This window comes from Cygnus olor, chromosome 6, assembly GCF_009769625.2.
Source record: "Cygnus olor isolate bCygOlo1 chromosome 6, bCygOlo1.pri.v2, whole genome shotgun sequence".
Lineage (NCBI taxonomy): Eukaryota > Metazoa > Chordata > Aves > Anseriformes > Anatidae > Cygnus > Cygnus olor.
This window is the reverse complement of record NC_049174.1, coordinates 37816683-37831504: the sequence shown is the minus strand read 5'-3', so window position 1 is coordinate 37831504 and position 14822 is coordinate 37816683. Positions and strand designations below refer to the sequence as shown.

Below are 14822 nucleotides of genomic sequence, written 5' to 3'. Positions count from 1 at the left end.
CAGTCCATGTCCTACATAAATCAAAGCTGACTACCACAAGACTCCAACACTGAAAGGACTTACAATGTAGTATTTTTCATTATGTAAAATTCGTGAAGTCTTGACACTATGTCAAATAGAGAAGCTAGCTAAAGCTAGAAATGTAATTTGGGAGTGCCATACAATAGAAATTAAGTAACGACACTTCAAAGGTGCCTGGGAAAAGAACAGATTTAACTTATCATATATAACTTCGTACCACACTGAGCAACATGGTCTTCTCAGAGGGAAGAAAAAATATCTAAACTGATTTAGATTAAAAAAGGACAAATGAGCCTGAATGGCTACATGAAGAGATACTGGCTGTCAGCACTAACAATTGGAGCAACTGGAACAAGCCTTTTGGACAAGCAGAACCTAATTAGCTGCTTTATAGAGCTGACTGAACTACTGGAGGAGCAATTAAAAAGCATCTACTTTGTTGGCTTACTTTTGCAACTCATTCCATTACCGAGCCTCTGCTTCCAAATGACTTTTCCTACTTGGCTGTCCTGCCTAATGACGGCTTGAACAAGTGAAGTCTGACACACGGGAGACTCGACTTATCTGCAACAAAGGTTTGCAGTTTATTAGCGACGTTCCAAGAGTTCTCCAAGTCTACAACCGACTGCATGGTCAACGTGTCCAGCTGTGCTTCGTAATGGCTGTCTTAGGCAAGCACTGAGTCGCAAACAGCTGCTCTCTTGGCCAAGTGTTGGGCTGACTGTGGCTAGAAAGATGACACAGGGAAGGAGAGCATGAAGTTCAGATGACCAATTCAAGCTCCTCTACAACACACCTTGTCAGCACGTAAATATCCTGAAGGTCCATCAAAACCGAACTCACAAGATGATTACGCTGAAGTGAAAACTACAGATCAGTTTTCTGCAGACACCACTCCTTGGTTTCACTGCAAATGAAAGAGTTTCCAACACCAAAATACTTACAATAATGGAGAGGGCAAAGCTTCTGGGATTACTAAATTTCAGAATAACTGGCAAAGCAAGGTTCTAGAAAATCTCCATCAGTCACCCACCCAACTAAAAAAAGCTCATCGCAATCTATTAGGCATCAATCTCCTTCCAAAACTGTAGGATTACATGTTCCACCAAATTCTAACATTTACTCATCACCGATTACATAAAATCCAAGGATTATTCCATTTCTGTTCTCGCAGATCCTTCGAGTAACATCAATACCACCATTTAGCACTTTGGGTACATACTCTCAGCGCTCGAGATGAAAAAAGAACACAAAAACCAAATCTGTTTTTATAGCTGAATCCTCCTGACAGGCTGCTGAAGATGGTTCTCCTCAGGATACGCCACAGATGATTTTCCTTCTGATCATAACTGTTCCCAACTCGAGGAGCAGGATTACTGATTTAAATCTATTTTTTCGTAAATTATGTATGTACAGCCTCCGTGTAGATAGACTCAAAAGCACAGTACGGGGATGCTAGGTACGAACAAAAGCTGCCCTCACATTCTGGTGGGACACAAGAGGACAAGGACTAACTAAATCCTTCCTCCTTCCTCAGACAAAAGCTCCTGAACATTCGTCACCAGATATCCCAACAGCATTCAGATGTGTTTTCTGAATCACTGCAACTATCTTATTAAAAAATATCCTTAAATCAGGTTTAAAAATCAGTAGTTGACAGGAGTCATTATCCATCCGATAAAGTGGACAAAAAGGGGATTTAAGTTCTACCTGTCAAAGGCACGACTCCTGCTTAGGCTGGCCAAAAGCCAACTGAAACGAGTTCTGCTTTATTGCCATCCACCAGAGCGTTTCCAAACCACAGAGCAAGGCTATTTGCACACTGAAGGGTCGCATTTTCGACGATTTCGACGAGGGACCCACTCCGTTCCCCGTGGAAGAGGAAGTGAGACCTGAGCGCTCCCGGCTTCCCTGAAAGCCTCTGACCTAGCAGGGCGCGGACTCGGGGTTTTGCCACGTGAGCGGGGACAGATGACTCTGTGCAAACCGCCCCACACTTCGGGAGGCTGTCCCGAGGGTGCAGGCTGGTTGTTTGGTTTGGGAGAGGGGCTGGGGGACAAGGGCAGGGCTGGGAGCAACAACAGCTTCTGGTTTTACTAACCACCCTGCAGGTTATTCGTGGCTTCAGATCCTTCTTGTAGTACACAAGAGCGAATCAGGATCTGTACTACTCTATATGGGTAAGGTTAGATGAGGCTCAATTTTTTTTTTCCTTCAGCCCAGTAAATGCCACAACCTGCCGTTAAACAGAAGTTAATCAAGCCATAACATTTTTAAAAGCCTTTTAAAAGCAGCTTTTTGACAGGCTTTGTGCTAAATGGAAGGATGTACGGTAATACCTAGGGATAACTCACGAAACAGACTCCCTCACTTTAAAGAGCAGACTAAAACAAAAATATTCAAGCAATGGTCTTCTCTAGGCTACTTCTAAAGCAGCCTGATGAACAAGTGAAAAATAGCTGGTCTAATTTCGTATAAAAAGTACACTGATTCAAACAACCGCATGCAATTTAGAACTATAGCAACTTTCACAGCCTTTTTTTTTTTCAACCCTGAAACATGGAAATATTTGAAGAAAAAACTTCCATCGTGTAATTGCTCTGAGCTGGAGAGAACTATCTGTACCATCTCCTGACAAACACTACCAAAACTGTCTAAAATTAACAGTTACTGCAAAGTTTAATTTTGTCTCATACACTTAACAGCATAGCTGAACAACAAAACTCAGCCCCGGCCCTGTTTATGAGCAACTTTCCCGTTCCTCGAAGGAAAGCTTCGCATGTTAACAGGCCTGATGAAGAGACCAGTTATATTTAAACACTGCTTTTAAAGACTGATCCAAATTCATCTTAAGTGCTGATATTGAAATCTGAGTATTCAAAACACAACAGACCGGCTAAAGACCGCTGCTATCATTTAGGTGGTATTTAGAGACTAGAGATTAGCGTTATGTAGATGAGATTAAAACTCTGGACCTGAAAAAGTAAGAAATAAGGTCATGCTATTGCAGCTCCACCTACCAAAAACCACCTCCTCACCATCAGGCTGTAAGCCACCACACAGAAGGAAACTGCTGCAGTGAATTTAAAATCAACTACGCAAGCTAGTAAATGAAGGTCAAGGTCCAGCTATAGCGTGTGCTTGGAGCAGAAGAGACGCACCCGGAGCGGGAGGCCAAACACCGAACCACCAGAGGCAGCCCCCAGGGCCCACGCAGCACCCACGGGTGCTCGGCAGCAGCGATGTCCCCTCGGCAGCCTGCAGGGGTGGCCAAGCATGAGCCCTGTGAAATGCAACAAGGACAAAGGCCACGAGCAGAGCCCGGGGACACAGCCCCCTCAGAAAGGAGCCTGCAGGTTCGGCGGACGAGGCACTGCTTTGAGCAGGATGCTGGAGGTGACCCCCAAGGACCCAAGCCACACCCCTACGATTTTTCATCATATTAACCCACACCCCTATGATTTTTCTGAAGTTATTTCAAAGAGGAAGCTCCCGTTTCCATTCAGAGCCATTATGATGAAATTACCTTAAAAACAACACTAAACATGGCTCTGTGAGTGTTCTTCTGGCCTCAAAGCGCACGGGCTTGCGTTGTGCCCCCCGTTACATTTGCTAAGCAGGACTGTGGCTCAGCTTGAGCACTGACAGCGATCTGGGGTTTGTGCTCGCTCTGCAGCCCCATTCACTAACAGGTTCAGAAACAGTCACCAGACAAGTCGCAGACCGTCTCTAAAACGCTCTTCAGGGCTGCCGTCGATCACCGTGAAGTCACCACGTTGCCTCCCCTGCTCCATTTTTTCCAGAATACAAGCTGCACGTTTACCTATCCTCAGAAAAAGCTTGGTACCTTTCAGAAAATACAGAAATCATACCATAAACGCTTTGACCACCTTTTTTCCCCCTTCTCTATTTCTAAGAAGGATGGAGATACCCATCCAACTTACAACTCCAGCTGGCGCAAGGAACCACGCAGCTGCAGGTTAAAAGACCAACTCCTTCCTGGTGAAAGGGCAACAATACGCCGAACGCATGCCACTTTGCGATGGAAAACAGAGCGTTAGAGCTAGAGAAAAGCAACCACATTCTGAGCAAAGATTCGGATTCTGTTTAAATAAAGTTAGACGTTTTCTGAAAACAAAACCTTTCGATGAAACTGGACGTCTCGAGTCACTTCTCAGGTATCAGCCTCAGAGTGCATCCGAGTTAAAAATTAAACCAGCAAAACGCCACTCACCTGCTGTCAGCATTCTGGGGACAGTGGAATTTTCCCAGCTGTGAGAGCCTCACTTGGGCACACAACAAAACGAGATTAGAGAGCGATACCTAGCTCTTGTAAGTGCCAAATGCAATGTTCTTTTTCAGCCCAACTGCTGACCGTCTCAAAGCTAGGGGAACAGAAGAATTTGAGAAATATTCTTCTGCCTAATTTTACCCAAGAGCTAGCATTCCTAAAGCACTGACTCTTCCCAACTACCCTGCCCTTCAGCCAGTTGAATTCCCTAACTAGAGACAATGTTTCCCGCGTGTAATGAAACGCTAATAAAAGCATTTTGGTGTATTTTGGAACTTCTCGCATGCCCATCACCATTAAGAGCGTACATGGGGTTCCTTTCACAATTACAGCATTTCCAACTGAATTACCACCTAAGTACAGCTTCGTACAAATCCTTAGAATTTAAGCTGGAAATTATACCTTAACGAAATTACAAGTGATAGGACGAGGGGAAGTGGCCTCAAGTTGCACCGCGGGAGGTTCAGGTTGGATATTAGGAGAAATTTCTTTACTGAAAGGGTTGTGCAGCAACGGAATGGGCTGCCCAGGGAGGTGCTTGAGGCACCAGCCCTGGAGGTCTTCAGGAAACGTGTAGGTGCAGAATTTATTAGCACGGTTTAGTGGTGGACTTGTCAATACTAGGTTAAAGATTGGACTAGGTGATCCCAGAGGCCTTTTCCAACCTGGATGATTGTATGATTCTGCGGAAATACGGAAGGTGATAAGCAGCTACTTAAATTACTTCAAGGACGCGTGGCCTTCTTTCCTACTAAAGGCACTCAGCATGGTATGAAGGCCAAGTCAGTGAAGTTTAACAGTTACTAGCAAACCTTCTCTGTGAAGAACTCAAGAATAACACTGAAATCAGTGCTACACTGTGAAGTCACCAAGCCTTTAGGTTACACAGCCGTCACTCACACGGCGGCTGGCATCAATACAATCTGAAGTACATCACTTGCTCATTTTCTCCATAACAGAGCTTCTACCTGAGAGCAACAGTGGCCCACTGCATTGAAAGGGTCAGCACAAAGAGAGCTGCAAAAGCAGAGCTGAAGGCTGCCATCCTGCTCATCCTTCCTTCACTGTGAGTCCAGAAATTGAATTAATTTGGCAGAACCACGGAACAGAAGTTAAGAAAGAGATAAAAACAGAACATGCGTTCTTTCACCAAACTCTTTAACATAACTCAGCTTTTTTGACAGCACCCAAGTAGAGGTGGGCACGAAGACGTTCCTCACACCTCCAATACCCAGCCTCAGCAGATCCCACCCTAATAACACCACCGGGGCTACCTCAAACTGCTTCTGGCCGCAGCAACAGGCAGCCTTCCCACAGCTGCTTCTTGCATTTCCACGTGTTTTTCAAATACCTCTAACCACATAACCAAAGATTTATGCCTCCAGTTAGTAAGCGAATTGTCTTTTTTTTTTTCCCTAGCCAGACTCCTTGCTTCCAGTTCCTACTCTAACTAACAAATTCAGAAGAAAACCATGAATGCTGACCTTCCTCATGAAGAGCTACTTTACCGTGGAAGCATTAAGGAACGGTGCCTTAGCAGTCATTACCGCAGCAGATAAACCCTTCTCCTCTGCTCTTTCCACGAGCGATTCAAGTATTTGGTGCATCTAACATACGTTTGGGAGTCCTAGCCACAAAGACATGACTGTAAACAGTATGGCAGTAAATATTCATCCTCTGTGGGATTACGCCTAAATACGCTCTGCTGCTTGGCGCTGTAGTTGCAAACTGTTTCTAAGAAAAAACACCACCACCACCCAGACACTGTAGGGGAGAGAAGAGAAGAGATGCCACAAAGTCACTGGCATCCAGTAACACTTCAATTTCCATATGGAAATCAGAGGAAATAAGATGTGCTGAATTTTAAGCACCAAGGCAACAAAAACACATTAAGATTTCATCACACAAGAACTTGGCTGTAAAATATGCAATTTTCCTGATCTTTTTTAAAGAGTTCTCATTTTCAGGAACATCAGATAGCTAACAGACCATGTATTCCACCAACCAGCTAAAGCAGGCATTTGCATTAATCTGCTTTCTGTTAATTAAGTGGTAGAAATGCATCCCCCTTCACCGAGGACTCTCTCCTACAACCAAGTTCCTTGTCAACCTCTATCTTTTTACAGCCTGCGTTGTAACAATTATTCTCTAGATGATTCCCAAGGATAAATACGGTGGACTTGCTAAGTCTCTGAATCACAGGTCTCCAAAATACTTTTACATATTGTATCCATCTCATTTGTCTGTGTTGTAACAAAAACGTTACCACCACCTCTTAAGATACCTAGGGACTATACATACAAACTTGGCAACTATGACTTGAGAGAGAAGTGAATTCCAATTTCAAAGAGAAATAGGCTATGGGAATTGGAAGCCAGGCACCCTCAAAACCAGAAGCGTAAGAGGCAAAGGCTGGAAGAGAAGGTGGAATCACCAAGAACAAAAAACATTGGAGTTGCTGCGATTTTTTCCCCCTACCTTAAACTAAATCAGGATATGATAAAAATGAACTGCTATAGTTAAACAGGGAAAAAAAGAAGTTATTTTTCTATCCTTGTTTACAATCCGAACATACCACTCGAAGGGCTTTTGCCCCTAAATTGCGGCAAGATAGGGGGAAAAAAAGGCATTCCAATACTGTCCATTAAAACCAACTGAAAACTATTATTCACAATAGCAATAATTACTTTCTTGCACCCCTATTTAAGATAAAACAGCCTTTCCCTCACACACAAACCTTTCCCCCTCCCCTCACATTTACACAGCACCTAGCATTAAATAAGCATTAGCTTATTTATTTACTTCTCTATGAAAACAAGGTTTGTATCTGAAGGATAAGCGTGTTAGTAAAACCAAGACAGCAGCACCTCTCTTGAAACATTCGTCAAGTGGAGTTCTACTAGAACCATGTTTATATGTTCCAAGGCAAAGTTAACACCATCTCACGTATTTTTCATAACCTAGAAGGTTTAGGGTTTGTAAACTTAAGCATTGGCAGATTATACAGCATTGGTTATAGATCAAAATTCTGTTTCTCAAGGTCTAATATCAACCTGGAGCCAAAACGTTTTGTGAACAGCATTACGTTCACATCCATGGAAATGGATCCACGCTTGGAAGCAGCATAAAGCAGACTTACAAGTCCTGCTCTGAACAGGAGCATCAAGGCTGTTGTCACTGGGAATACCCCAGCACACTTGATACAAAAAAAAAGAAAGCACACAGTGGTTAAAAAAAGGCAACTTGAGCAGGACTTTGTTTTAAAGTCGTACTAAGTCTGAAGTGTTTTATTGCCCGGCCTTGCAATCAGGTTAGAGTCCAACCGCGCTCACGCACGGCTTGCAGAGAACCTACCAGCAGAGACAACTCCACAGACACCACTGCTAACCTTTGGGCAGGATTTTCAAGTGCTGCGAAGTTCACAATGAAATGACTGTAAAAAACCAACATTACAGTAGTAAAATTAAGCAAAGGAAGTCTCATCTCCCACCCCTCAATTCCTCCCGAGTACCTTCCGAGCCTGTCGCGGTATCTTTGGCTCCAGCAGTGCCAGCTAGATGCCTGGGGAAAGGAGTAATTTCCCCTACTAACAGCTGGTGTGAGACAGGGAGAATAAAAGGAAAATCAAAGAATAAAATGTTCCCCATGCAGTGAAAATACTACTCTAGCTACAAAGGTAGCTCTGATTTGTCATTTCCTCTAGAAAAACCGCTCAAGGCCCTCTGAGAGGCTCGAGGCTGACCTGGTGTTGGGGGGACAGGAGCAGGATGTTTCTGAACCATTTCCTTCAGCTTCAGCGACTGCTAGCACGAACCGCGCTTACATGAGTTTTAACAAACTGAGGTCTGGTCCCCTGGAGGAGACTTAAAGCAGGCAAACTCCTCCGCTGACGGCCTCCCAGGCCCCCCAGACAGAGCAGGGCACCCAAAGAGAGGAGAGGAGGTTTGGGAGATACGAGGTGTAAGAGCAACAACCAACCATGAGGAATTCACAACTGGAGCGCCCACAACAGCAGACCTGGGTTAAGGACAACCCACTGCTCCCACCTCGCCCAGCATTTTCAACACAGGTGCTGGACGGTCCGAAACAGCAGAGAAAGCTGCCGAGGCGCACATACACTCTACTCCCAAATTTCATAATGAACAGCTCAGCGATCACGGAGGGTAGGGCACGGCAACACACTTCCTCGGGCTGGGGAGAGCCCAGGCAGCATCTGAAGGGAAGCGTTCCTCACCAAACCCCACTTCATTTATTGGGTTTCTTTTCAGCCCACCTACTGCCTTGCCTCAGCAGAGGCACAGGAAGCACATTCAGTTGTTCAAAAGTATTTTATTACTTCAGAGTTGCTTTTTCATTGTCAAAAATATAGGGAGAGATAAAAAGTATATGAGGGGATGCGCAGGGAACCGATGCGCAGGGGCACTTTGGCGTTTACTTACTGCGCGTTCATCTCACTCTCTTCAGTTAGCACAAAGGGGTGCAACCCTACGTCCACGTTTACAGCATTTGTAGATACCTGGATAAACTCCAGTAACGTAATACAGGTGCTCTTTAGCAGTATTTCCACTTTCTGACTGTGATATTTAAAACTTTCTCAGCAAAGATTATCAGATGTAATTCCCTGGGCATTCCTATACATTTGAAAGACATTCACAGCGTTTCATGTAGGAGTTTATAGGTAATAAAATAAAATGCCTTCAAACTGAAGCCCACTTCCACGCCCACCGCCTAGAACAAGACCGTTTTCACCCAGTTAAAGAACACGGGTATTCACGGGCTGGGGAAACAACCGCAGAAGATAGCTGCGGCACACGCAGCAAACAGGTCAGGGCAGAAGCCCGGCCCCGGGCCCCGAGCACCCAACAAACACGCACAAGGCAAAGACAACCAGACCCCTTCACACCTGAACTCCTGGAGTTCTTCCACCACTGACAATACTCTTACATAAACAACTCGAGATTTTTTTCTTCTCCAGGGAAGTCATTCTTCCGATCACGATGTTAGAGTGAATCGATCGGATGTGATTTTGAACCTAACCGAGTCACGGTGACCAGAAGAAACACTACTCCAAGTGCCTGTACTTCACGTTAAAAGCTTACATAATCTTATGATTGCGATCGCAAAAACAACAGCTCCCTGGGAATTTATTCATGTTTACACCTACAGCAGGACTGCAGAAACTAACACTCCAAGTATTAGAGTAGAAAGCAGTTTAATAATTATTAAATACTGGAATACTTGACGTGTAACACTGGAGCAGCCACCAAAACAATGTCATTAATAGGAAAATCGCAGTTCGAATTGCAGCCAGTTCCTTGGTCATTTAGCAACGGTTATTTCTATTTCACAGGCAAGAGAAACAATCGCTTTGTCTTACCAAGATGAGCAAGAAATCCTAAAGAAAAGCCAGGCTTTGTTGCTTAACAGCTCTTTTTAATATGGCAATGTCAACAAGATCGCTATTCTATGCTCTAGGCAAAAGGATCTTAATAGAAGGATGTGGAAGGGAGAGAGACGTGAAGAACAGATGGCACCAAGCCCTTCAGAAACCGTCACTGAGACGAAGAAAAGTTTCCCTGTAGAGGATGTTCCTGATTTAAGAGGGATGTTGTTATTTAAGTTACTTAAAAACAAGGTAAAGGGAAATGTGAAAGTAAAGGGAAACACGAAAGATGTCTTCTAGGGTAGAACAAAATTGTCAGAAATCATGTTTTGTCTCACAAAAGCAATAAATGGTGTGCCCTAACCAAAAAAGAGCTGTGTCCTTCACCTGTTCTGCTATTTCTCTGTTAAAACAGAAAGGATTTCGGGGGGTTATTTCTGGCAGCGATCGCCATTTCACAGCACATTTAAGCCCACACGGAATTGATCAATAACACTACAGACATAAGACTAGACTATCCATTTACTAACCACAAGAAAACGTACTGTTCAGCAGAATCCTGTACATTATAACGCTGAAATTTTAAAAGCTATTGTTACACAGATCTCATTACTCCCTGAGACCAGTTACATCGAAAACCTGAGTACTTGTCTGGCAGCTTGCGGACTGATCAACAAGTACACCTTCGCACGCCACTGGGAAAGCCAAAAAAAAGTGTAAACGCACAGACCAGTCCATGGACATTCAAAATGTAAGCAGAAAGTAGCAGGTTTGCCATCTAAACAAATACTAAGGCTGTCACACAGCTCAGGGCAGGTTTTCTGTGAAACTGACGAGCTCTGAGTAGAAATACACCACCAGTTCCTCCAGCCACTGGTTGCTACCAGGATTTTCCTCCTCAACAAGCGGGTGGGAGCTCTCACCCCACGCTTGGTAGCTACCAGGCAGCATCTGAAACCCAACTTTCACACCCGAAAACAGTGAAATATCGAACAGCGAGATAAAAGCGTTACAAATCACTGCTTTGAAACTGGAAGCGTGCCCTTTCAGCCTCTTTCTGTGCACGCACCTATACATGCGCACACCCCTTGCTATCAGCAAAGGACGAGCGAATGCTTTCACAACAGCGGCTATCCTAAACTAATGAAGCAGCAATGAAGGTGGCCATCCACCACTGAACGCTCCAGAACAAGAGCTCTAAATTAAGGGGTAAGAGTATTTCAGCTTGGTTATCCTCATTTTGGAAAAAAAAAAAATGAAACTAATAACCGCATTGCCAGGTTACCAGATGTGACACTAGGTGGTTATGTCTCCACGTTTGTTGCTGACGATTCCTCTGAAATCCAAGCGCTGCACACATCTGAAGTGTGCTCGTTAGACATTTTTAAGAATCGCGATGAAAACAGCTGCTGCCTTCACAGTTACTGCCATCCCCAAACCATTTGCCGTTTGGAAAAGTGTTTTCTCCCACCGCATCCTAACCAACAAAATTACCTCTGACTTTCCAGTGCTGACCCCAAAGCCTTAAATTTAAAGCGACAAAAACAACTTTTACTTACCTGAAGAACAAGAGATAAGAAAAACAGCAAACGCCAACTTAGTAGCAGCTCCCATTTTCCAATGCTCTTAAAACATTTAAGTGACTTTAAGTATCCAGTTTCCTGGGTCCAGCAAGCTGGAAAATCCCCCTTCTTGCCGAACAGTTGTAAAGCAATCTACAGCAACATCTCTAAAGAGGATAATGTTCACGAAACAGTAAAATCAGGTTTATGTAGAGACTGACGATCTCCCTCCGGCTCTTTCTAGCGAGAATCCGGGTTCAGGGCTGGATATATTTGGAACCGTGTTTCAAAACACACGTGTCATTTGGCTTCTGTACAAACAGTGGCAAAATTTAATTCATAAAAGTATGTTACGAATCCACTAAGAAAAAGAAGTCAGCAATTAAGCCGCCGGACACGACAAAGTCTCTGAAGAGGCTCCAACTCTGTTCCACATCAAGCTCCGTAAAGCATCTCCGGTGGGTGCCGAGCGCCGGGAGTCGTACCGAGACCAGCACACGGGTCGGGGCTTTCGTCCTGGCTCCCGTTACGCAACATGTAGTGTTTGGGAGAAGAAGAGCAGCTCCATTTCGCCTTCCAACGTCCAAAGCCTCCGAGGAAGAGACGGGTCGGGAGTCCTGCGGGAGGAGGCCGGCGGCTGCACGTGGGCCAGGCTGGGGTTGGGTGGCGGTGCTGCTGAGGGTGCCGAGGAGCAGCACCAGGGCTGGGGCTGGCACCGGCAGAGGGGCAGCACCAGGGCTGGCACCGGCCCCGACACCGGCTCCCCACGTCCCCAGCCGCTCAGCCCGAGCTCATCGCCCCCCTCCGGGCCGGCCTTCAGCCCGGGCTGCGGAACGGGGAATTTTTCCTAAGACACCTCCATCCCCTTCCCCCGGGGGCGGGGGGGGGCTGTATTTGGTATTTAAACGAGGAGAGGGCGAAAAAAAATAAAATAAATTAAATTAAAAACACGCCGCAAAAAGCACGCAGCGCCCGGCCGCCGGGGAGGAGGGCGGCGAGTCCCGGGGAAGCTCCTGAGGGAGGAAAGGGGCTGGGGGGGGGGCACACGGGGCTGGGGCAGCCCTGTCCCCCTGTCCCGTCCCCCTGGCCGTCTGTCGTGCCCTGTCCCCCTGTCCCTGCCGCCCCCCGGCCGTGTGCTCGCCAACCCCTCACGGCCGCCTCTCCTCCTCCCCTCGCCCTACCACAACGGCGGCTGTCTCCCCCTCGGTCCAGTCAGGATTTTTTGAGGAAAAAAAAAAAAAAGAAAAAAATATATATATATATATTAAAAAGGGAAAGAGGTCGCCGGGGCGGCGCGGAACAGCCCCGAGCCCCCGGCCGGGCTCCCCTGGGCCCTGCCCTAGCCCTGGCCCCGGCCCCGGCCCGCTCCCGGCTCGGCCCCCGACCGCGACCCCCTCGGCTCCCGGGCGGCGGCGGCGGCGGCGCGGCGGAGCCCAACTTTGTCGGTCCAGGAGCGCGGCTCGGGGCTCGCCGAGGCGGAAAGGCCGAGCCCGGGGGTTCCCTGCGGGCGGCGGCGGCCGCCTCTAGAGCCTGCCGAGGGCGGGCGGCAGCTCGGAGCAGCCCTCGGAGCGCTGCTGCTGCCGCCGCTCCCCTGTGGCTCTCTCATAGCGACCCATTCACCGCGCGGCGTGCGGAGCCGGCCCAAGATGGCGGCGCCCGGCCGATTGTTTTTGTTCCCTCTCCTCCTCCCCTCCTCCCCCCCCCAGCCCCCCGCCGCGCCAGGCCCCTCGCGCGACGCCGGCCGAGCGCGCGCCGCCCCGGATTGACAGCTGCACGGGCCACTCGCGGGACGCCGCCCGCCCGACAGGCCCCGCCCACCCCCTCCCCTCCCCTCCTCTGCTCTCCTCTCCCGGGGATGGGCGGAGCGCCGGCGGCGGCGCGCTCCCTCCGCCCCTACCTGCGCGCGTGCGCGCGGCCCGCTCGCGTGCCGCCGCGCCCGTGCGCGTTCCCGCCCCGCCTCAGGGCGCGGCCGTCGGGCGCCGCCCGCCCCCTCAGCGCCCCTCAGCGACCGCCGTGAGGGGCCGGCGGTGGCGGCCGCTCCGTGGCGCCTCTCCGCCCGGTACCGCCGCCAGGTGTGAGGGCAGGGCCCCGCCGGCGCCTGCTTCTTGTGCCCGGTTGTGCCCCGGCCGTGTACGTTCACGAATTGGTGTGAGCACACAGGGCACCTCCTGGTGCTTGTGTGAGGTGTGAGCGCACAGCACGCCTCACAGCACCCGTGTTAGGTGTATCTACACAGCACATCTCACAGCACTTGTGTTAGGTGTACCTACACGCCACATCTCACAGCATTGTGCATTAGGTGTACCTACACACCATATCTCACAGCCCTTCTGTTAGGTGTACCTACACACCATATCTCACAGCAGTTTTGTGTTTGAGATGCTCTCCCCACAGAACTAGCTGCTTCCTGCCGCTGACAGCTTGCTCGGCCTCCACCCCCCCATCGCAGCAAACTTCTGTTTCCTATCATTGTACGCCCGCTGGCCGCCACAGCACAGCGGCTTGCGTTGCTTTTTTGTAGTGAGGCAGCCTTCACAAGTCCCCGAGATGAGCACAGCGCTACCTGGTTTTGTGTCCTGTGCAGGAGCAGAACAAGCTGTCCGTGCTCCAAAACGTGAGCATAAAGGAGCAACACCTGTGCCCTGCTCAGAATAGATGAAGGAGAGAACAAGAAGAGTGAATAAATCCCAGTTTTCTCACCTTTGGGGGGAAGATGTGTGTATACTGGTGCCGCACAAGATACGACACTCTCTCAGTAAATTATCACCCTTAAGGACAGCAGTTCTGTGAAAATGCCTACTTACTTTTTTTCCATCTTTTTAAATGTATACCGTAAAATATGTTGCCTGTTTCTGAGTGAAAAGGAATACGTTTCGTTCAGATCTGTTGAACAATGTGGGAAAGCATAAGGGCCTCATAAACACCTGTGCTGGTGAAAGCAAGAAGTACCAAGCTCCCCAAAAGCTGGTACGTTGTTCACTAACCTTAGACGTGTATTGAATCGCTTCGGATACCTCCCTTTTCAGACTGATGACATGGTCTAAAGTTTTTGGTGATACTACGTGGTACTAAATTGGAAGGAATGTTTTTCACATACATGAATTTGCAACCACGTTAAGACTGAGTAGCACTGCCGAGCTGTGTGAGCTATACTGATCCGCAGATCAACAGAGGTGTTTGGTAATTAGACCTGGTGAGCCACCATTAGCACCTGGATTCAGAGATGAAGAGATGTAGATACTTCAGTCTATTCATATTGAGGTACCTGCTGGGGTTCTTGACCAGGATTCGGGTATCCTTGGTGTTTCTCTGCCGTGTTCAAACACCTACCAACACAAAGTTCATCCTCCAGTGACATTTTTGGTTTCAAACATCCAAAGAGTAAAACAAGATGCATGGGACTGTGCACATCTAGAAGCATCAAGACATGTGGCAACGCTTTTTATGCCATCTTTTATCCAGGTAGTTCAGAATGATTTACAAGCATTAATTAATGTAAGTATTACAACACTCCTACTTAATCTGTAGTTTTTAATATTCTTCAATAGCAGAATATTTAAACGTG

General features: G+C 47.5%; 1 protein-coding gene across 1 annotated transcript in view; it reads right to left on the bottom strand.

Annotated features, from left to right (window-relative positions):
- ACVR2A (activin A receptor type 2A) overlaps nt 1-12926 on the bottom strand; it is a 62669-nt gene extending 49743 nt beyond the window's left edge. The window contains exon 1 of the mRNA XM_040560799.1: nt 11255-12926. Within this exon, the coding sequence (XP_040416733.1) occupies nt 11255-11309 (55 nt within the window). The 5' untranslated portion in view covers nt 11310-12926. The remainder of the gene's footprint in view (nt 1-11254) is intronic.
- Between the last annotated feature and the right edge of the window lie 1896 nt (nt 12927-14822).